A 23,896-nucleotide genomic window follows, 5' to 3' on the forward strand; every position below is an offset into this window, starting at 1 on the left:
AGAGCCGAGGTGGCGTAGTGATTAGAGTGCAGTACTGCAGGCTACTTTAGCTGACTGCTAGTTCGGCAGTTCGGCTGTTCAAATCCCACCAGGCTCAAGGTTGACTCAGCCTTCCACCCTTCTGAGGTGGGTAAAATGAGGACCCGGATTGTTGTTGGGGGCGATATGCTGACTCTGTAAACCGCTTAGAGAGGGCTGAAAGCCCTGTGAAGCGGTATATAAGTCTAACTGCTGCTGCTAATGCTTACTGCAACCCAGCAGGATGCTGGGAAAGCTGATCAGGTCTCTGAGAAACTCAGAGTAGGAAGGACAAAGCTCTAACTAAATGCTCAACACCCAATCGAAAGGGGGAGGGTCTCCACCTGGGGGCAAGCGTGGGAGCCTGAGCTGCAGAATGGGAGTGCCCTCCTCTTCCCTTTCTTTTTTTTTAAAAAAAGGGGGTAAATGTCCATTATACCAGAGGCACAATTTAAAAAATAGAATAACGCCACTGTAAAAAAACAACAACAAAGCCACTCAGTTTATAAATCAAGGCATGGCCAGCTTAAGCTGCTGTTGCCAATCCGGATGGTTTGACTGTCCAAGGGGGGGTGGGGGAGGGAGGGAGAGATGTCCGGCTGGTGCTCTCGGATGGACACGGCCCCTCCCTCCCCCTGGCCGACACCTGGCCCTGTTCATCTCCCACAAGGGCTTTGCCAAGTTCATTCCACAGAGAGTCGCTTGTTTTGATTCCTCTGCCTGGCTCAGGTTCCCGACCCCAGAGAGATTTTTCCAGGGTGGGGGTCCCTGCCCTGCAAAGTTGTTCTGTGGCTCTGCCCCCTTGACCCCCCCCCCCCCAGCTCCCAGGCCAGCCCACTGTGCCAGGCGTGTCCGGAGCCCTCTTTCTGGGGGATCCAGTCATTACGGCTGGCAACTCCTCCTCCCCCCCCCCTCCATGGCCAGCAGGGAGGGGAAAGAGGGGAGGCACGTGGAAGGATCCTGCCAACAGGAGGAAGGGCGGAATGAAGGCCCACATTTTCCCTCCCTGCATGGGAGGAGATGCACCAACTGGGATTCTGCACTGTTGATCCTGTTTAACTGCAAGCTCTTTTACAGGCAGCAGAGAGGATTTGGGGGAAGTAGAAGGGGGGAAAGTAGAGATTTTAAGTATTGATTCTCAGGCTGGCCCAGTTCCACTTGGGCAGAGCTGGAAGTCAAAGGGGCAAATGCTTCCAGAACACAGGGAGAAGCCTTAAAGAGATCGAGGGTGGGCCTTCCTCTGCCAAAACCCACCCATGGAGCTGGGACGACAGGAGAGCTGGCCCCTACTGAAGGCGAGGAGGAAGGAGGAAAGCAGAGAAGGGAGGGAGGGAGAAAGGGAAAGGGAAAGAAAAGGAGGATGGGAGGGAGAGAAAAGGAAGAAGAAAGGGTAGGAAGGGAAAGAGGAAGAGCAGGAGCAAAGGAGAGGTAAGGGAAGAAGGAAGGGGAAGGAGAGGAGGAAGGAAGAAAGTAGAGAAGGGAGAGAGGGTGAAAAGAAAGAGGTAAGGAGAGGAGGATGGAAAGGAGGAGGAGAGAGGGTAGAAAGGGGAAGAGGAAGAGCGGGAGTAGGAGAAAGGTACAGGAAGAAGGAAGGGAAAGGAGAGGAGGAAGGAAGAAAGTAGAGAAGGGAAGGAGGGAGAAAAGAAAGGGAAAATAAGGTGATATATATATTTAGTGTCACAACCCCTGGTATGCCCCAATTACGGGAGGAAGCTAACTGCTTCCATTCTCTGTCCATCGGCTCGTCACAAGAGACCATCCAGACAGAAAGCCCAATATTTTACTGTTGCCTTTGTTACATTTTGTAACCACACACACACACATACACACACACACACACACACATATGTTGTATTTGTGCTGATAAATAAAAAAAATCTAATATCTATCTATCTATCTATCTATCTATCTATCTATCTATCTATCTATCTATCTATCTATCTATCTATCTATCTATTAGATTTTTTTTTACAACCCCCGGTATGCCCAAATATGGGAGGAAGATCACTACTTCCATTCTCTGTCCTTCGGCTCGTCACAAGAGACCATCCAGGCAGAAACCCAATATTTTTTACTGTTGCCTGGCCAAAACATATATATATATAGGAGAGCTGGCCCCTACTCCCAGTCAATATGTCAGGAGGCTGGGGCTGATGAGAGTTGTAGTCCAGCCTGCTGGGATGAGGCCAGCTGAGGAAAAGTGGCTTCAGCAGAGAAGAGAGGAAGCTTGGAGAACTCAGGGCCAGCCGATCCGCGCCAATCTCACCTGTTCTTGGGCGAGGGAGGATTCAGACGGGCGGCTCCAGGTGATGACCTCCCTTGTTGGCTGCAGGCGGCTGCAAATGCCAAGGCAGATGGCAGTGACCAGCAGGATGCCCAGGTCAGGGGCTACCAAGCGCACCGAATTGGGGATATCATTTAGGTCCAGCCTAGAATTGGAGGGAGGGAGAGCGAGAGAGCATGGCGCCTTCAAACAGAGCTCTCTGCAGCAGCTGAGCCAGCCTATGATTTGCCCCAAGGCAAATAATGAACCAGAGGGCGAATCCTGCTCCCCAGCTGCCCAAGGGGGGGCGATAATCGTAAGGGTGAGCAACAATGCGGAGCTCCAAAATCCCCCTCCCTGAGAACATGGGGGGCATCTTTGAAAAAGCAGCTCTCCCCATCCTTTTCGCTCTGCCCTTACCTGGTGACCCCAATGTGCTGAGCCAGAGTTTCCCACGTGCTGCCTGGGAAGAACGAGGAGAAGAAATGTTTTTTTTTTTTTTAAAAATGACAAAATCAACTTCCAGCTCTGACCTCAAATGCAATTCAGGCACATTCCATTGGCAGCAAATGAATCCGTTGAGGATCCAGTTTCTATCATCCTTAGGCAAAATGAATTGGATGCAACCTTGGGCTGCTTCCACAGTCAAGAGATGAAGCTGGAGGTCCAAGATAAAAGATCCTTTCCCTGGGGATCCAAAGGTCCCTGCATCTATTTTTTTTTCCTGGAACCCAGAGCTGAGGGTTTTTGAATAACAGCAGACCAGCCCATGGAGTTCTAGATGGACTGAAAGCTCCCTCAGGTGTTCCTTTTGGAAATCAGAGGGGGGAAAAAACTCCAAATCTATTTGTAGAGCTGTTTTTCCCCCCCTCACTTTTAGTCAGTTGGCCACAAATTCTGATTATATTCTCATTTTGGCTCTCTATCTTAAAATGCATCTCTCTTACTACGCTAGGTCAGATGTAGCTCCTTCCACAGGGCATCTGGCTGAGGACCACTGTCTCACCTCTGGAGTCACCACCGTGCATTTCTCCCACCCCATTAGGACCCCATCTGGCTCTGGGTGGTGGGATTCTGCGCCCATCGAAACCAAGTGGAGCAGCTTAGGAAGGTCTGGAGTAAATTAAACTGGATTGGCATCAGCCCCATTGACATCTAGGAAGAAGGCCCACCGGTGGCTGCTGAACCTATTGATTCTGCTACGTTTGTGCAGCCGTGAACGGACCCACAGCAGGTAAACCACCAAGACGCTTCCAAATATGGCAATGTGGAGCTGTGGGTTCAGCTCCCCTGCCAAAGGGGAGGGGGGGGAACAGTTTATATACGTAGATCCCCCGCAGATAAAGGAATTCGTTCCATGTATGGAAAGTTGCAGGGAAAGCAAGAGGGGAAAATCATAACATAACATTTCTCATCACTAAGAAACCAACTTTATGTTTTGGGAATATTTTGAAGTATGTTTCAAACACAGGTTTCAGCCGGGACAAGGAAGCCCCATTTCAGAAGGATAGTCAGGGCAAATTTCAGAAGGTTCAGAATTTTCCACCTGGATGGGGAGTTTCAGGAGGAAACAGCAGCAACATTTCCAGGGGTTCTTTTGGGTGGGGGTGGGTGGGAATTCAGATACTAGTGTGTGAAGTGAGAAGGGAGGCTCCCCCCCCCCTCCAGCACATCCCATGGTAAGGAGGGATCTCCAAACAGGACCAGGTCCCAGACCTTTCAAATCCAGCCACATCTGGGCTCACAGTCCAGCTTTCCAAGCTCTATGTTACAGCTTCAGCTCAATATTTATATTCTCAAAGGTCAATGCTAATCTGTTGCCAGCTTGGTTGGCCATTTCCCTGGACAGGATTAAACACACACTTGAGGACTGCAGGAGTACAAAACTCCCTTCTCTTTGGGCCAGCAGCTGGGAACAGACATTTGGGAGAACAAAAGCAGGTGGAGAGGGGGAAAAATAATGATTGGAAGAAAACCAATAGGTGGGAAGAATTAAGCATCCCCTCTGTAACGTTCCCGTGGTTCGCCCATGAGGCCAATGTTGAGAAAAGACAGGACACAACCTTTCTCGGGATGGAGCGACGACCCAGATTGGGGGTCTGAGAGCCCCTTTTATTGAGATAGGACAAAGGCAGGAGGAGCAATAGCATGTGGTTAAAAACAGCCTGTAAAACTACAATTTCTAATCTACTGCTCAGGGAAGTTCTGTCTATATATGGTCAAATCCTGGGCGTCATTGGTAGGGCACATCTCAGGATGTTATGTTATGAACTATCAGGATGTTATGGAGTTTTAGGAGTTTGTTTTCTCCTGTGTGGTTCAGCGTGGCTCTGCATGCCCTGGTATGAACTAGGCCATGGGGGACACACACCTACACAAGGAACTATATTACAACACCCCTCTCCTGCCCCCACCCCACCCTTTTTCTGCTCAATATTCTCTCAAGCACTGAATTCCCATTGCATTAGTCTACATTTTTACTGCAACTGCCGTTGGCTCTGCTTGTCATTTCTCTCCGAATCAAGATTCTGTCAAACAGGAAAGCGGTACTCACAGTTGCTTCCGAGGAGCTGGTCCAAGCCGGGCACAGTGTAAAGGCATATTTGGAAGACCAAATGAGCGAGAAGGAAAAGGATGCTGGTTCCCAAGACCGCTCGGAGGAGGCGTCCAGTGTGACCTGCAGAATGCCAAATGGGAGCCTTGTGTAGCACCTTTCTTTCACCTTTGGCTACTGTGTGTGGGTCTTACCAACACAGCGGACAATTGTGCCCCTGCTCCAGATGTAGCTGAGGTTAAGAGGAGCTAAAAGTAGCTTGTTTAAGGCCGCTTAGGAGGGGACTCCTGAACTGGACCAGCCTGGCTAAAAAGCAACCTTCTTCACCACAGCTGTAAACGTGCTGTCAGGCCTGCAATTATATCCCTTTTAGAATTTTGGCCTGCCACACTTTCTCTTATTTCATTATGCTGTTTCAGTAGTATAGTCGATGGGAGGGGGAAATAGACAGGAGTAGGATTGTGGAATGTATTGTTTTTCATTCTTTGCTAGAAGCCAAGGTCATCTTTTGTCTCCGCACTTTTACACCTGACCGGAAGCAGCTGGGTGGCGACGCCGGCGTGGAAGAAGAAGATTGGACCATGTGATGGATTGGGGGTGTGGGGACAAGATCATGAACTTTTAACTGGGTGGGATTCTGATGTCATTTCCAGATTTGGGGTTAACACAGATGTGCTAAGATGTCTGCTTTATTAAATTGGAACTTTTAAGGATCGTTTTGCCTTGGACTCTGATTTAATTCTACATGATACTTGGAATGCTGACACGTGCTCAGCCCCTTGCCCCCAAATGACCTAAATTGGCTCCTATCCACAGAGTAACAATGCACTAAAAGCTCCAAAAAGCCTCCAGTTGTGAGGAGCTACGTTCTCCATCATCCTAACTCCTGGTCATGCTTGTGGTGGCTCACAAGAGCCAAGGACCAACAACATTCAAGACCCGGGTTTCACTGCAACGTGAAGAATTGCAGCGTTTTTGAAACGTTGGGGTTACATAGTACTTAGGAATAGCTGAACCTTCTAACTATTGATCTGCAACAGGCATAGTCCTTACTCAGCTTTGCAGCTAGCTGGTGTGGGTGGAAATCTTAGGAATGGGGGAGAATCTCTGTTGCTGGGGCTTGATGGGTTATGAGGGGTCTCTAAAACTGGGTTTTCATTTGGTTCACTACAGCCCAGGTGACATCTTCAATGCCACGTGCTTGAAGAATCAAGGTGTGCGCATTAGTTGTGGAGTATATAATTGCTAAGTTATTGCTTCATTTACACAATTCAACACTGACATTTGCAGGCCACACAAAGGTGCAGCTGCTGTGCACCTCTGCTTTGCCATTACCTAATACTACACCTGTACTCTATTGAGGATAACTCTCACTAAACCGGATGATTTATTTCCTAGTAGACATGCGGATAGAACTGGCATCAGCAAAACCTTACAATCGATGGCACGCTGAGTGGTGGCGCAGAGCCAGGTCGGTGCCACAGTTCACCCAGCTAGAAACCAGGAAGCCCCGAGTTCCAGTTCTGCCTTAGGCTCAAAGCCAGCTAGGTCATTGGGTCTCAGCCCAGGAAGAAGGCAAGGCAATCCACTTCCGAACCTGTTACTCACAACAGTGCAGGGACTTGTCTAGACAGTTCCCGGGAGTCAAAGCTGTCTCGGAGGGGTGTGAGCAGATGCACACGCAAGCAAAAACTTTGAACCGGGGCCAGCTTTTCAAGAAACACTGCCTCCAAAGGGCAGAAGCTGATGCCAGCATGGCTTAATCTCCAGGAGTAAAAGACAAGCCCCAACTTGAAATCCCTCCGTTCACATTTACAAGGGAATTTTGATTCTACTCTTGAGTTACGTCCTGGGGTTAATACGCCAGGGGACGAGGTCACCGCCGGCTGTTCTGGGCCTGGGGCAGCAGCGTCACGCAACAACACACACTTTTAATAAAAGGTTGGGTTTGATGAGCAATGGGTGTCCTCTGCTCTTCAGCTCTCTTCTGTACTTGTCGGTGTTTTGACTCAACGCCGAGCAATGCCGTTCAGTGAGGCTCATGGGGCAATTTTTTTTCAAAAAGGGCAGCCAACGTGATAAGATAAATCCTTGTTGTCATGGCATTTTCCTGGGGACAAACCCTCCTTTTCTGGTTGGGCAGGTTGAGCTTCCAGGACCGGCATTTAATCTGGTTAAAACCCTGGAAGACGCTGCCAGTCAGAGTGGGTAACGCTGACTACAGGCACCAACCCCCAATTGTGTTTTAATTTTTCCATTTTCATAGCATGTAATCACATGTCTACTATTACATAGTCAATATCATGTTGTATTATTAATCACATCAATTCATCTTACCATCAATTACCAAAGGGGGGGGGGGACCAGTTATTGGCTCTTCTGCTCTCCATAGACCATATTTATACCTTATCCGACACTTTCTTCCCCCTCTCTCCTCCCCCTTTCTACATCCTTTCTTCCCTCCATCATTTTCTACTCTACTTCCCCTTCCTTTCTCCTTCTCCTCTCTCCCCTTACCACTCCTCCTTATAAACCTCATCTTCCCCCCTCACCCTCTCTGCTGTCCCTCTCTTCCTATCTTTCTTCTCTCCTCTGCTTCCCACTCTTCCTCTCATTCACTTGGTGTATTTCAGCTTCTGAGCAAACTCCCTTTTGTGTTGATGGTATTTATCATTCCATTTCAATATACATAAAAAAGAAAAAATAGCAGTATACATGTACAATCATAATACCTTAAAATCCAACACCCCTCCTCCAACTTAGTAAACTCCACTCCCTCCCAGCCTCCCCCCCAACCTTCCCCCACCCTGACTTCCTAGAACCAATACAAGGTATAAATCTTTAACCCAGGCTGGATCTTAATCTCTATTCTCCCCATAATCCCTTCGAACCAATTTGTTATTTCCTCTCTGGCTCCATCGCTCTGGGCTGCCAAGAAAGGCCATTTCCCTGAGCCCCTTCCTGCTCCTCACCACCTCCTTCCTTCCAGCTATTCAGCCTGACAATCAGCTGCCCAACCCTTCAGGTTCATTATTTGGATTAATCATTCCTTCTTGGCTGGGCTCCATCGACTCCCAGCAGGCAGCTATGGAAGTGGGGAAGATAAAGCTGGTTTATAATGTAAACTAACACGTTGTTCCTCTCCCCCCCCACACACACACACCTCGGAAGAGAGAGCTGGAAAGGACAAGGCAGGAGAGAAATCAAGGAAGAACTTCTGTCCCCCTCCATAGTCCTAAATAGACTTGCAGGGGGGGTGGGTGAGGAGGAGGAGGAGGAGGAAAGAGTGAGAGCAAAGAAGAGACGGCTATAGAAGTAGTTTTCAACTTAAAACTCCGCATTTAGTGGCCATTGAAAGTTACAATAGCACCGAAAAAACTGACTTATGATTTTTTTTCCCACACACAGGGCCGTTGCAGCATCCCCGTGGTCATGGGATCAAAATTTGGATGCTTGGCAAATGACTCATACTTACGACGGTTGCAAAGTTCTGAGGTTATGTATTCTATGACCTTCTGACAAACAGAATACACGGGGAAATCCAGGTTCACTTAATAACCGTATTAACAACTGCAGAGATTCCCTTAGCAACTGTGGCAAGAAAGGTCGTAAAACAGGGCTCACTTAAGGAATGTCTCACTTAGCAACATAAATGTTGGCCTCAATCGTGGTCGTAAGTAGAGGACCACCTGTAAAGGTGGCTTGAGAAGGACGAATGTTTACAGGCTTCCCAAATGAGCTTTTCCAGCCTCTCTGCAGCCGAGTCCCGGGAAGGAACATTTGAAGAACGTCCCTGGAGGTCTTTGCTGGGTTGATGAAATTTGGCTTCACACTTTTGTGGTTTGTTGTGGTTCCATCTGCCACTCACTTTAACCCCACCGTCGGATTTCATCATTCGACACAGCCGGAGAATCCGTGGTTAGCATGATCTGCGTCCCTTCTAAAGTATTTTTGTCTTAATGGGAACTGAAATGATAATAGTCGGAATTCCTTTTCATGTTAAGGGCGAAAAATGATTTTGTCTGTGTGTTAAGAAAAAAATTAAACTAAGGATGGAAAATTTGGAAAGAAAATGTGGGGCTGAAATTGGAAACCATGTGATGTAAAATTAACTATTAGAAGAAAGAATGTGAAAGGGCGGGGGGAGGAAACCCGGGTCAACACTGGGCTTGTAAAGAGATTTTAAAATTTGTAACAAAAAATAAAAAAAATCATTGCAAAAAAAATAAAATAAAACAAATACAAGTATTCTTAATTTACCTAACTGAATAGTACTTTAGAAAAGTAACCAAACAAGACAGCGCAAGCATTTAAAGCATAAATACTTTTAACAGGGTTCTTTTTGTATTCTTAGGTGCAGAGATTATTTTACATGCTGTTTTTAAAAAGCTAAGATGGGAAAAAAGCTTTAAAAGTGTGGGCAGAAAAACTGCCCTGAATAGCTGAAACCAGACCAGAAGAAACAACATGAGCTAATCTCCTGGACGGCCAAATGCTTCATGTCCCAGAACTCGGATTATCTCAGACGGATTTTAAGTGGCCCTAAAATGTCTTTTAAGTGCAGAGATGCCAGTTTCGAATACATCACATGGTTGGCCATAAAGTTACACAACCGGGGGATTTTGGACGTTGTGTGACAGCGGAATCAACTGGGAGGGAACCAACAACACGGCCGCTGAACTATAAGCCTGACAATCTACGGAAGAGTTTGCAGCAACCCTTCCCTTGGATGGAAACTCCTGGGATTGTTTGCCCGGCCTTCTTCCAGCAGATCTCCATCAATCTTGCCTGCCAGCCCCGGGGAAGACAAATATTTGTTCAAGAGCTCTGTTTTTCCTTTCCGCAGGACAGTTGATTAAATAAGAGAACCGGACGTAGCTGGCTGCGCCCTGGGAGGACTCCCCGATCGCCTCTGCAACCGAGACCTCCCTGTGATACAACGGCCTGCAGGGCCAGGATCTGCCAACACGTGTGAATGCGCGCATGCCTCCACCTGCCCTCCTGGTCTTCTGAAAGGGCCTTCTGAAAAGCCAGGTGCCGTCCCACCGGCTGATGACCAAGGAGACTCTCAAAAGTCTCAAGTTGGGGCACCCAAGCCAGCAGAGCTGGTTCCCCCGCAAAAGAGCAGAAGAAAAGGAAGGAGGAGGAGGAGGAAGAGTCTGGGTTTCTATCTCCCGAGAGAGAGGAAAACTGCCACGGTGCAGAAATGCTGCTTGAACGAGGGCCAAGCTCTGTCTGTAAGTCTATTTATGTCGGGAGCATTTAGGCAGTGGACGATGATCTTCAGAAACCCTCAGGTTGTGTAGGAAGCAGATCCTTCCGCCAAAGTGGACCGTTGGGGTGAAGAGGGAGGGAAAGGTTGAGAAGGGCTGTTCTCTAGCCGGGGGTGGGTGGCTGGGTTTGGCCCCCAGGACTCTCTCTGCAGCCGGGACCATCCTGGAGACTTTTGGGGGCGAAAATGAGCCACTCCAGAAGAGAGAAAACTTGCTGGAACCCCTCCAGGGCGATGGTTGTGAGGCTGAAATAAAGAAAGCCACTTTGGGCCCCTGAAGAAAAGGTGGACATCCACCTAACGATGAGCAGAGAACGAGGATGTGGATGAGTCGAGCAAAGGATCTTCTTCTTGCTTGGCATTGGCCAAAGAGCTCTCCTGAAGCAGGTGTGGCCACTCCGTGTGGCCACGGTGAGAAAACTTCTCCAGCCCATAATACAAGCCTGCCAGGATTGGGCAGAGCCAAAAGAATTCCAGGCTTCCAAACAGGAAAGTTTCGCTCCAACTCCCTGCAGAAACCGGAGATGGTGTGGCCCTTTGCCAGAGCCCGGACAGGGAGTGGCCACCGTGGGGATGTCGCCTGCAGACCCCTGGGATGAGCAACAGGAAGGAAACCGACTCTGGCCAGGCAGTGGGGCAGACCTAAGGGGGAGCTGAAACCAGGACAAAGGCCCCTGGGAGGGAGGGAGGGAGGGAGGGAGGGAGGGAGGGAGGGAGGGAGAGCTAGTTCTCTGCTCTGATGAGCAACTGGCTAAGGGAGAGCAGATATGGGAGTCCAGCAGCTTCTTCCTGCACCCCAGTTGCTTGCCTGGGCTTTCTCCAGGATGCCTGGAGGGAAGCAGATGTGTGCAGCTGGGCTGACGCTCCTTCCGGGGTGGCTGGGTGGCTTGGTAGCCCTTTGAGACACAGCAGACTATAAGCACAACCGTGGGTGCTTACGGTCCCCACGGCAAAGAAAATCACCGAATCCCCATTGTTCCCAAAGAAATAAACACAACATTTAAGCTAGAAGATATGCGCTTGGTCAACCTTCCACGGAGCCAGAATGCAACAGGCAAAAAACACGAGGAGCAGGAAAAGAGGGAAGGAAATACGCTTCGTTTATTATTCCAGGGATGGGCGAGTAAGTGGATGTGTCCCGAGGGCCCAAAGGGGAGGGTGAACCACCTTGGTTTGTGCCCCGAGGGAAGGATGCGCTCTCCTTACCTCTGATGGTGTCTTTCGTGGGGCCCAGGAACCACGGCAAGAGCAGGAGGTAGAGAAGGTAGACCAGCGAGAGGCCGTTGAATCGGAAGAGGCAGGCTGCGGAGGCAAAAGAGGGGAAGGCAATCAGCACACAGATCAGAAGCATCACCCAGGGCTTCTCGGGCACCTGAGCTTCCCTCCCAAAAGGGGCCCTTGGAAATAGACTGGCAGGACCGGGCGGTCTTTAGAGCCGAGATGGCGCAGTGGTTAAATGCAGCACTGCAGGCCACTTCAGCTGACTGCAGTTCGGCTGTTCAAATCTCACTGGCTCAGGGTTGACTCAGCCTTCCATCCTTCCGAAGTGGGTGAAATGAGGACCCGGATTGTTGTTGGGGGCAATATGCTGACTCTGTAAACCACTTAGAGAGAGCCGAAAGCCCTATGAAGCGGTATATAAGTCCAACTGCTATTGCTATTGCTATTTAGAGGCAGGACAAGCAAACTGGAATCCTGGCTTAAATAGGGAAACTCCTCAAGGCAAGCAGCGAGGCCCAGCTGCTTATCTTGGTCAGCAACTCACTTAGCGACGACTGTTCGAATTATGACAGATTCTTTTCACGTTCCAACACCCGCCCCATGTGGACACAGAATCACCCTTTGGGTGTTTGGCAACTGGCTCGCATTTATAACTCTTTGGAACATTGCAAAATTGTGATTGTTGGCATTTTTCTGCTGGTTTCTGGCGTCTACAAAAAAACATCTATTTGGGAGAAACAAGTTCACTTAACAACTGCAGGGTTCACTTAACGACTACTGCAAAAAAGTTCATAAAATCGGAACAGGGTCACAGGCTGACCTGCTTAATGACTGCTATGACTTATGGCCATGATTCCGGGTTCAATTGCAGTCTTGAGTGGAGAGGAGTGCAAGAAGAGAGATACTGCGTTCATTCTTGCACTTCGGTTGCAGACAGAGATTATTTGGGGGGGGGGGGGAAGAGTCTAAAAGGTTGGGGGTGATGAGGAGGGGACACCGAGCTCAAGGAAGGGGATATTCCACAGCTACCACGGGAATTTTGGGAGGTAAATTCCACCCGTCTTAAAATTGCCAAGTTTGGAAAACATTGGGTGTTTCTCGTGGCCTGTTCTTTTGAAACTTGGAGCTGTGGGTCACCTTCCCCTGATGTCTTCTCCACATACCAGCAGCCAACCCATCATCCCACATCTGGCGGACAAAAGAGCCACAGCAGCTGAACGAAGCCCCGGCTTGAACCCCAAGGAACAAAAGAAAGGGGAAGAAGGAACCTTAAGAGCAGAAGGATTCCTTCCTTGGGGCTTCCCAGGTTCTTATGTTCTTCCCTCCCTCCCTCCCTCCCCACAGGCAGAAATCTTGAAGGGGGGGGCGGGGAGGTGATGCCCAGCCTGCCAAGCAAGCTGTCATTTCCCCTGAGTTGCACAAAACAGCTGCAGCTCAGCCATCCAGAGAATCTGGAGGAGAATGGAGAGGCTGCCCTCTTCTAAGGCTGGGCTGCCCAACCAGGGCAATCCCACAGGCAGCGTATGAAGTCCACAGATCCTACAGTTGCCCTGGTCGGGCCCCCCTGCTTTAAGGGTTAAAAGAACGGATCCTGGACTGGAGCTGGTGTCCTCCAGATCATTTGGACTCCAGTTTCCATGATCCCCAGAAGCTGTGGGATGTTAGGTCTGGATGCCCACGAACAAGATATTAAAGCAGCTTGGTTCTTGGTTCCAGGCCTTTGCAAAATGCAGTAGAGCTTTTGCAACTTCAGGAGAAGGTCCCTGAATGGCTTGGCTCTCCTCTTCCCTTTTTTCCTCCCCATAATAATCTATTGCGGGGGGGGGGAGGGGGGAATGACGTCCTCTTCTTAATCTCTGTGGCAAGAGAATCAATGCAAGGGGCACAGAAACAGCAACGCGGCTCAGTTGTGGCTTGGAACTCAAGCCCGGGGATACGAATGTGTGGAGCTTCATGTTGCACCGGCTGTGAATTTCTGGCCTTCCACTGTAACCTTAATTTAGAAATCCAACAGCAGAGGTGAAAGCGGAGAGACGCCAAAGGCAGGATCGCTTTTCAAAGCAGGGCAGATGAAACCAACCCGCCAGTAAAGGGTGGGAGGAGGAGGCACAGCCCGCTCTGCCGCTGGCATCGTCTCCCGCTGGTCAAGACGCTGAGTTCTCTTTGCAGAGGACCTACGATGCTCAGCTCCACTCCCCCAGACCCAGTCTAACAGAGGCCTCTTCCCCCAATTCTCGGTTCCAAGGGACCCCCTGCCATGATCAGAAGATATAAGGATGGGCTGGCTGGGCTGACTTTCCTGCTTTGGTGGAGGAGACCACTGCAGAATCCCCCCCCCCAAGTGAAGACTGCACAGGACCCAGGAACCAAAGCAGGGAAGTCCTTGGCTCTGCCCCCTTATCAAGAAGAGAGGGTGGTTTTTCAAGGGGGGAAACCAAGCAGAATTTCCAGATTTGCGCAATCAAAAGGCCAGTTTGATGCTTAAAGCCAAGACGAGAATGGAGGTTGGAGGCCCCTGAGCTGCGTTTCAGAAGTTTGGGTCTCGGAGGGGAGGAAGAACTTTTGCAAACTTCCAACAGGGAGTCTTACACCATCGGCTTCCAGCCCAATCCTGCCAGTCTCCTGGCCTCCCTGAAAATCCCCAGCCAAATTAAGAGATAAGGTGGGGAGAGGAACAAACAGCTGGAAATACCTTCCTTCTTGATCATTCTGGTTTAAAGCAAGGCCCTCCTGAATGTTTGGGGAATGAAAATACCCCCAAGCCACCCTTGATAAGATCCCGTTTCGCAAATATGCGCTCCCATTCTTTTTATCCTCGATTAGGAAAACTCTCTTGATGTTACAGTCTTAACTTATCGGTGGTCACAAGGCCCAGGTTTTTTCTGTCTCTTTCCACCTCCAAAGCAAAGCCCGCTATCCTAACCCTGGTTTAACTCAAAGTTTGCTGGCTGAGGAATTCTGGGAGTTGAAGTCCACACATGTTAAAGTTGCCAAGTTGGAGAAACGCTGGTTTACTTGCATGCACACTTTACACCTGGAACATCATCTATCGGCTGTGACCAGAGGGGCCTTTGCCCAGGTTCGTCTGGTGCACCAATTGCGGCCCAATTTGGATCAGGAGGCACTTCAAATGGTCACTCACGCCCTTGTCACCTCAAGGCTGGATTATTGCAACACGCTCTACATGGGGCTACCCTTGAAAAGCGTTCGGAGAATGCAGTTAGTCCAGAATGCGGCCGCGCGAGCGATATTGGGTGCACCGAGGTACACCCACGTTACACTTGTCCTCCGCGAGCTGCACTGGCTAGCAATTGGTCTCCGGACACAATTCAAGGTGTTGGTTATCACCTTTAAAGCCCTACATGACTTAGAACCAGAGTACCTCCGAGACTGCCTACTGCCACATACCTCCCAGCGGCCGGTAAGATCCCACAGATTGGGCCTCCTTCAGATGCCCTCAGCCAGACAGTGTCGGCTGGCGGCTCCCCAGAGGAGAGCCTTCTCTGTGGCTGCTCCGACCCTGTGGAATGAGCTACCCCCAGAGATCCGGACCATTCCCACTCTCATGGCCTTCAGGAAAGCTGTAAAAACCTGGCTTTTCCGGCAGGCCTGGGGCTGTTGACCTCATTGTTGTGGTCCAGCCCTGATTAGAATGAATGGATGAGGGTGTGGCTATTTTAAACCGTTTCCTTTCGTTATGTGTTCGTCATGTGTCTTTCTTTTTCTCTTTTTTGTAAGCTGCCCGGAGTCCTTCGGGATTGGGCGGCATATAAATTTTATAAATAAATAAATAAATAAATCAGTGTTTCTCAACCTTGGCGACTTTAAGTCCTGTGGACTTCCACTCCTCTGGCTGGGGGATTCTGGGAGTGGAAGTCCACAGGACTTAAAGTCGCCAAGGTTGAGAAACACTGAAATAAATAAATAAAGGTGAGCTACACAGCTGCAGTCTAGGCGAAGAGGGAAACCCGGCTCACCATAAAAGTTAGTTGTCCTGGCCTTCAGGATCAGCAGCTGCTCTGTTCATACCAACACGGCACCCACAAACTAGCCAACATTTTATTTATTTATTTATTTATTTTCCCCTACTGTTGACAATATACTTGAAGATCCATCTTATCTTACAACGGTCCTACTTCTTCTTCCCTCCCTCCCTCTTTCCTTCCCTCGTTTCTTCTCTCCTACTCCCCTTCCTTCCCTCCCTCCTTCTCTCCTTCCTTCCCTCCTTTCTTTTCTCCTTCTCTCCTTCCTTTCCCCCTTCCTTTCCTCCTTCCTTCTCTCCTACATTCCCTCCTTCCTTCCCTCCTTTCTTCTCTCCTTCCTTCTCTCCTTCCCTCCTTCCTTCCCTCCTTGCTTCCCTCCCTCCTTCCTACCCCCCTTTCTTCTCTTTCTTCTCTCCTTCCTTCCTGGGCTCCTGGGGCCACACAGTCCAGGCCCAATAAACAGTGAACCCCCGGTAAGCATTTTAGGCCAGGAGGCTGAGGGCAGGAAGGTGAGTCCCTGCTCTCCGGAGTCGTACTTTTGAAGGCTCTCTGCAACGGTGACGGCAGGATCTTTCCGATTTTGGGTGGGGGGGGGGAAGCAGGAAGACTGTTAGGGGAAGGTGGCTGATCAGCGCTTGGGGATCTGGGAGAAGTCATCAATTCTTCCCCAGCTGCAGAGCAAGCAAAAATGCTGCTTCACGGGTGAAAATGCGGCAAGGAAATGACTGGGCAACAGGCTACGAAGGGCGATAGGTAGAAACGGCAGCTGGCATTTCTTCACCCCTGCAAGCTCTAATTGCCCCCTGCTGATCCAGTGTTAGCTGCCTGGCAGTCCGGCTCCATCCCAGCTCTAATCTCTGCACCAGCCCCGGCCCAGCCGCCTCCCTTCCGAGTGCCTTTCTCACTCGTGGGTTGGGCTGCAGGAAGCGCATCCAAACAGCCCAATCAGCCATGCAGGCGGCTGCAGAAACGCCGGCACCATCTATCACATCTCTCAAGCCAGGCTGCCCCGTCCAAGAAGGTAATTATGCGCAGGCCGATAAAAGCCAGAGAGAAGAGAAAAGAGGAGTGACCCAAACCAGGTTCCCCACAGCCTGCCTTTATTCTAAGGCGAGTGTTTCCCAAACTTTTGACATATGTGTACCCCTTCTATAATTTTCGTAACGCTGAGTACCCCTCATAAAAAACATATGCTTTAATAAAAATCAAAATATATTTCTTTTTCCTTTTTTTGGTATACATACGCAAAATAAACGAAAGTTATATTATAAAAGACATTTATTTGATTCAATGAGAAGGATGAAATTGTTTGTGTTGAGATGACAGATCATCATAATTTGGTTCCCTGGTTGTTAATTTTAATCTGAGATGCGGTTCCACGTCCGAAAGTCTGTTCCTTTTTTTCGACTTAATGTCTACAAATGCAGAAAAAGCAACTTCGCATAAATATGAAGTTGTATTGTATTAGGTATTTTATTATTTGTATGCCGCCCTTCTCCGGGAGGACTCAGGGCGGCGAACAATTCAAAGGGGAAAAGGGGAACATAAAAACGAAATACAATAATAAATGTAAGCAACAGTCACACAACCATACATGTCGAGAGGGGAGGGAACTCATCACCCCCAGGCCTGCCGGCAAAGCCAGGTTTTGACGGCTTTTCGGAAGGCCTGGAGAGAGGTGAGGGTCCGAATCCCTGCGGGGAGTTCATTCCAGAGGGCCGGAGCTGCCACAGAGAAGGCCCTCCCCCGGGTAATAGCCAGGTGGCATTGGCTGGTAGATGGCACCCAGAGGAGGCCAACCCTGTGAGATCTAATGGGTCATGTACAATGGCCCCAGTTCCCATGTAAAAACTGCGATACGCGCCTATTTCTTTCCTTGTTCTGTGGGCGCAGCTAAGCACGGTGCAGTGGATATTCCCACGTGATCCCCACCAAACCCCGGTGAAACGCGTACCTCCACCAAACTCTTCCCGTACCCCTGGGGGTACGCGTACCACACTTTGGGAAACACTGTTCTAAGGGAAACCCTGGTGCGGATTTCAGAAGCTGCTCCCAGCCCAGCCCAGTGGTCGCTTTCTGACTCCCTTGCCCCAGCTGTCCTGGGGAGGGCTTGGCCAGCCTCTTCTCCCAAAGGCCAGGAAACGGGGGCTCCTATTCTCTGCATTGCAGGGCTGACCGCTGACAACCCAGACTCTGCTCTAGAGGTAACGGCCACGCTATCCTCAGAAAAGTGTTTTCTTTTAAAGGAAGCCGCACAATGAAATTCAGAAAATTCACCCTTGGGCAGAAACTCCTGTGTTTACCTAGCCACCGTTGGGTCTCTTCTTTCCGGGGTTCGGGGTCTGAGAAGGGGTGCGGTGGCAGGTCTAATGTGAACCCAGCCACGCCTGAGACACCCACCAGCTTCAAGGTGCTGGTCGTTACTTATAAAGCCCTACATGGCATCGGACCTGGATACCTGAGAGACTGCCTCTTGCCGATTACCTCCCATAGACCGATCAGATCTCACAGGTTAGGTCTCCTCCGGATTCCATCTGCCAGCCAATGTCGGCTGGCGACTCCCCGGGGGAGAGCCTTCTCTGTTGCAGCTCCAGCCCTTTGGAACGACCTCCCTGTGGAGATCCGTACCCTTACTACCCTTCCGGCCTTCCGTAAAGCCACCAAGTCCTGGCTGCTCCAGCAGGCCGGGGGGCTTTTGAAATACCCAGCCCCACGGTAACTGTGAATGTTGTGTATTTTAAAGTGTCGTTTTGTCTATTTATCCCCTTCCCTTGTCTATTGTAAGCCGCCCGGAGTCCTTCGGGAGTGGGCGGCGTACAAGACCAATAAACATCAACATCAACACCCACCCACCCCTTTTCCTTCCACCCACAGGATCTGCGCCTGCAGTTGTGCAGAGGAGGGGATGGGGCAACGCGTAGCACTTCCCACTCTGAACTCCAGCACACTCGGCAGGGCCCCAACACCCCCCCTCCCTCCCAGGCAGGGAGAAGTGCCAAGTGGTGCAGTGCAGCGCACTCGGGGTCAGCCTTGCGCAAGCTTGGTGGCAGGACATCATCTGCCTCCACAAGGCCCACACTTCCCACTGCTTTATTTTTAGGCGAAAAATTGCAGTTTAATTTTGGGAGTGAAAACAATCTGCCCCATTTTGCAAGAGGAGGAGGAGGAGGAAGTAGAACCAGGATGCAGCTTGGAGAAAGAGCAGCAGGAGGGCTGACAGCAGCAGCAGGAAAAAAAAACCCAGGTGAAATTTTTTCTTGGCCAGGGCAGCTCCACCTTTCCACAGTCAAGGCGGCCCTGCAGACACAGCCCAGGCTCCCCTGCCTCCACAAAGACCACCTGTACCCATGGCAACAGTGGCCATCTGGGGAGGGGTCCTGCAGGCAAATCCCCCCCCAGATGTCCAGGGCTCCAGCTCAGGAACGCAGGACACACGAGACACGGGTGAGCGAATAGCCACGTATCCAACCTATTGGAATAAGGAGTCATAATGGACAAAAGCGGAGGAGGAGGAGTTGTCATCCTGCCCTTCTAGTCCTCACCAGGGCTTGTGCCTGGTCCACCCGGAGGCAATTTTGACTCACCGGAGAGAACCAAGCAAGTTACTTTTGCAACCTTGGCTGAGGCTCAAAGAAAATGTTTGTTTTTCCAGTTGCCGTCACTTAGGGTGAGTTTTCATTGCCTCCAATTTCATTCACAACCTATTAGCAGTGACGTGCGGTGAAGCTTATGGCTGGTGAGGCAGAAAGAAAGAAAGCGGCTTTTGCCCCCCACCCCTCCCCGGCAGCAGCTATGTCTGAAATAGAGGCGCCCCGCAGCTATGTCCGACCCAGCTACACGGCGCCTCTATGTCAGACAGAAGCGGTGGGGGGCTTTCTTTCGGCTTTTGCCTGCCCCGCAGGGCAAACACTTCCACCTTGCAGGCGCTGGAGCAGCAGAGCACCAGGAGTACGTCCCGCCCGCAGCAGAAGAGCGCCGGTTCCTGCCTAGGCTGGAGCGACAGCCGCGGAGGCGAAGAGAAGTGGGTGGAGGGGTGTTCCAAGAGGCCCCCTCCCCTTTTTGCACTCCGCAAGCCAGGCCTGCAGCGGCAAGAGGCTCAGCTCCGCTTCTATCCCCCCCCTCCGTGCCAGAGAAGCCGGCTGCGGCCGCGGGGGAGTCTCCGCAGCCCTGGTTCCCTCTCCAAGCAGCCCCGAGTTCTCTCGCCTCCTCCTATAGTTAACCCTAAGCACAGACTCCAAGTCACTGTGACTTGGAATCTGGTAGCAACTACCTTGGCTTTAATTATTTAAAAAAAAATTCTTTACAATTCTTTCCTTTTCCTGAGGAGATTGGTGAAGCCCCACCTCCCTTGCCTCTAGTGACTGCACATCCTTGCCTATTAGCCCCTATCTGGAAAACGCTACCTGTCCTGGCAGAGGCAGAAGCTGGAATGACCGAGAATTGGACTGAAGTTCCTCTCTCCTTCCCCACACAGACCCACCCAAAGGAAGAGGGCAGCCCCCAAGCGGTGGGGCTCTAAAACACTGCCCCATGAGTAAACCTAGCCCAAAGGCTTGCAGGCCAACCCAGCCAGGGTGCAAAGAGGATTGGGGAGGGGGGAAACAGCCTTTCCTGTGGTTTTTTTTTTTGGGGGGGGGGCACTTCAAAAATAGCAATAGCAATAGCAGTTAGACTTATATACCGCTTCGTAGGGCTTTCAGCCCTCTCTAAGCGGTTTACAGAGTCAGCATATCGCCCCCAACAACAATCTGGGTCCTCATTTCACCCACCTCGGAAGGATGGAAGGCTGAGTCAACCTTGAGCCGGTGAGATTTGAACAGCCGAACTGCAGATAGCAGTCAGCTGAAGTGGCCTGCAGTACTGCACTCTAACCATTGCTCCACCTCGGCTAAAGGCCGTTCTGCAGACCATCCTCAAACCAAATTCCAGAAGTGCAGTGCTTCTCCTCCAGCCTTCTGGAAACTTAGCTGGCTCACTGCCACATTGGCCCCCCCTTGCTTATCTTCCCTTGGGGGGGTGGGGGCATCTGCAAAGGCCAAGCCCAATCGCCCTTCCCTCATTCCAAAAGGCGGTTTCTCCGCATTCTTCAGCTGCCTCTGGCCTCTCTCCTAACTAGCCAGTTGCGACATGTGTGGGAGGGGGCTCTTCCTTTTGTCCCACGTCAGAGGTGGACAGAGTCGATCAGCAGGGCAGGGCCAGAAGGAAAAACAGACCCCGTAGGACTAAACCTTCCATTGGGACCATCCTTCTCAGAGAATTCCTTCGATTCCCGTTTCTCAACCTCCAAAACTTGAAGATGGGTGAACTTCAACTCCCAGAATTCAACGATGGCTGGGGAATTCTGGGAATGGAAGCCCGCCCATCTTTGAGTTGCCAAGGTTGAGAAGCACTGCCTTAAATCATCAGTGGTCTCCAACCTTTTCAACTTTTAAGACCTGTGGACTTCAACTTCCAGAGTTCCTCAGCCAGCAAAGCTGGCTGAGGAACTCTGGGAGTTGAAGTCCACAGGTCTTAAAGTTGCCAAGGTTGAGAAGCACTGCCTTAAATATTAACTTTTTTTTGTCCTTTAATTCAAGGAGAAGATGATTAATCAAAAGCCCGCAGGAAGTCGTTTGTCTTCAGAAGAAACTGTCTAAAAGGTTGAACCCACAGAGCCAAGGTGGCGCAGTGGTTAAATGCAGCACTGCAGGCTACTGCTAGATCAGCAGGTCAGCGGTTCAAATCTCACCGGCTCAGGGTTGACTCAGCCTTCCATCCTTCCGAGGTGGGTAAAATGAGGACCCGGATTGTTGGGGGCAATATGCTGACTCTCTGTAAACCGCTTAGAGAGGACTGAAAGCCCTATGAAGCGGTATATAAGTCTACTGCTATTGCTATTGAACCCAAGCCTGCTTCAGAGATCCTGGAAGAGCTGTTGGAATTTCTAAAGTCATTTGAGGGTTAAAAAAGAAGATTTGGAGCTGGCAAAGGCCCCCCAAACCACAGGGAAACCCAGGACGGTTTTCCTTAGCTGACTTTCATTCCAGCCACTGACCTGCTTTTAGTTTCCCTGACCTAATTCTTGCCATGGCTGAGCTCACCAAAGTGCTTTCTCCGAACATGTTTCAGGCAGATGCGCCTTTTCCTTCCCTCCTTTTTGACAAATAAGGGAAGGAGCCTTCTTCCAAGCCTGAGGGATGGCTTGGCAGTCCTGGGTTGGCCCAGCCGTGGTGATGCACGCACCCCGTCACTGGCTCAGAACTGTCACCCCAGAGGATGGGGAAGCACAGCTGCCTGAAGAAGGCTCTTCTTGCAAGGGGCAGAAAGGAGCACCCTGGGTTGTGAGGGAGGGGAGCCAGCTTCCACAGGTCAGGCCATGGGGGTTGCAAGCCAAGCCACCTTAATCTGGGTGCCACATGCCCTGTTTTTTTGGGGGGGGGGAGAAAGAATCCCCCTCCCCTTTTGAAGCTGGAGGGTTGAGCTTCAGAGAAATCTGAACCCAGATGCCAATTTCTTTTCAGCAGTTAGAGAAACGCTGATTTGGTGCTTCTGGAAAGGCAGGCCTGAATCCTCGGCTCCCCCCAGGGAAGGCAGGGAAGAGGTCCAGCCACACCAAACTGGCCCTTATTCTGCGGAAAAAAGCAAAAGGAAGAGAAAGAACCCAAGAGAGGCCGGCCTGGGTCTGGCTTCCGGCTTAATGGGAAAAAATACAAACGAGAGGAGGGCCCATCCTGTTTTTATGGAAACTAATTCAATTCTGAAATGCAGGCATCTAGCTGTGGTCTGGTAAGGCCAGAGGCCTGGAATTGACCAAGAGCAGAGAAATCCCCGGGCCATGAAGAGGCCGGCCGCAGGAAGGCAGCCAGCGACCGAGATGCTCCGGACACTCACAAATCTCTCTTTCCTTCCCTGGTGGCTCAGGTGGAGCAGATGTATTTTTTTTTTAATGTTAAAATGTTATTTTCCATTTTTCATTTTCATACAGTCACATATATACTGTGCATAACCGGGGCCATACAACATTAAACAATAATCACAGCAGTTCCTCTTGTCAGCAATACCCCCAGAAATATAAATAAAATAAAACTCAAACTCAAATAGAAGCCCAATATACCTCTTCCGCTCTCCATACACCTCTTTCTTCCGCCCCCCTCCAACTTACTATCTTCCCTCCATCATCCTCCTCTACCCTACTTCCCCTCCCCCTCTACCACTCCTCTCTCCCAGTCCCCTCCCTCCCTTCCTTCTCACCCTCCCTCCCGTCCTCTCTCCCACCCTTTCTACCCCTCTTTCTTCTATCCCATTCCTCCTCCCTTCGGTGTATTTCTACTATCTATTAATATATTCAGCTTGTCCTATTTTTACAGTGAAATTAAAGAGAAACAGTATACATGTGAAATCGCATTACGTTGAAATCATAGTATATGTCCCCCCCTCCCCTACCCTCCCCCCTAACACCCCACCTCCCTTCCCCCCCCCCGACTTCCCAGAGCCTGTACACGGTATAGATTTTTAACAAACACAGTCTAAAATATATTGAGACAAAAGAAATAAAAAAGAGGTTAATAGGTGGAGCAGATCTCTTGAATGCACCGCTTCCCTGAAATCCCTCTTCCAGGCCAGGGGTCTCCAAGCGTGTCAACTTTAAGACTTGTGGACGTCCAACTCCCAGAGTTTCTGTGCTTTATTTTCTATCTCGCCTTCGTCATCCTTGTATAGATTCTTGTAGAACTCACACGGTATCGTTTCCCCCCTTCATTTTGGCGTATTATATTTCCCTCTTCGTTTCGTAATTTGCTAATCCACCTCCTTTCTTTCTGTTTTTTTTCAGCCCACAGGCTAGCCACCCCCCTCTGGCTTGTTCACATTTTCAAAGTAGTTCTGTTTGCTACCTTTTATTTGTTGCGCTAATTCCTCCTTCTTGATAATATTCAGTTTTGTGTTTAATTAAGTCCGCTTGTTGCTTTAATTCATGTCTTTGGGTCTCTCTTCGTAGTTCTTCCTCTATTCTGCTGAATTCCTCCTCTAGGTTTTTTTTTTGCCAATGTTTTAAAATTGACCTTTTTAAGGTCCACCTCCTTACTTCCTTTTGTCCCCTCCATCTAATTTTCACTGGATTATGGTCTGCCCAAAGATTCTCTGGGAACTGAAATCCACAAGTCTTAAAGTTGGTAAGGTTGGAGACCCTTGTTCTATGGCAGTGTTTCTCAACCTTGGCAACTTGAAGATGTCTGGACTTCAACTCCCAGAATTCCCCAGCCAGCGAATGCTGGCTGAGGAATTCTGGGAGTTGAAGTCCGGACATCTTCAAGTTGCCAAGGTTGAGAAACACTGTTCTAGGGAAACCTTGGAAATGGGCCTTTTTGGTGTCTGCTCCTATCTTGGGGAACACACCCCCCCCAAGATTTGGCACGCCCCCACCCGTTTAGCTTTCCAGAAAGCCATTAAGGTCTGGCTTTTAACCCCAGTGCTGGATAGGATTACACAGATCAGTGTTTGTTAATCTCAGCCCTTTTAAAGTTGTTTGGACTTCAACTCCCAGAATTCCCCAGCTAGATACGCTTCCCCAGGTGTACTGGTGGGGAATTCTGGGAATTGAAGTCCAA

The 23,896-nt window shown here is 50.1% G+C and overlaps 1 protein-coding gene across 1 annotated transcript in view; it reads right to left on the reverse strand.

Moving 5' to 3' along the window:
* Positions 1-23,896, reverse strand: part of LOC116517413 (piezo-type mechanosensitive ion channel component 1-like) — a 77,903-nt gene that overhangs the window by 40,583 nt on the left and 13,424 nt on the right. Inside the window, exons 2-5 of the mRNA XM_032230329.1 lie at positions 11,314-11,409; positions 4,836-4,958; positions 2,702-2,744; positions 2,285-2,447 (exon numbers count right to left, since the gene is read on the reverse strand). Coding sequence (XP_032086220.1) covers positions 2,285-2,447; positions 2,702-2,744; positions 4,836-4,958; positions 11,314-11,409 — 425 coding nt within the window. The remainder of the gene's footprint in view (positions 1-2,284; positions 2,448-2,701; positions 2,745-4,835; positions 4,959-11,313; positions 11,410-23,896) is intronic.

The sequence above is a fragment of the Thamnophis elegans genome, chromosome 14, assembly GCF_009769535.1.
Source record: "Thamnophis elegans isolate rThaEle1 chromosome 14, rThaEle1.pri, whole genome shotgun sequence".
Classification (NCBI taxonomy): Eukaryota; Metazoa; Chordata; class Lepidosauria; order Squamata; family Colubridae; genus Thamnophis; species Thamnophis elegans.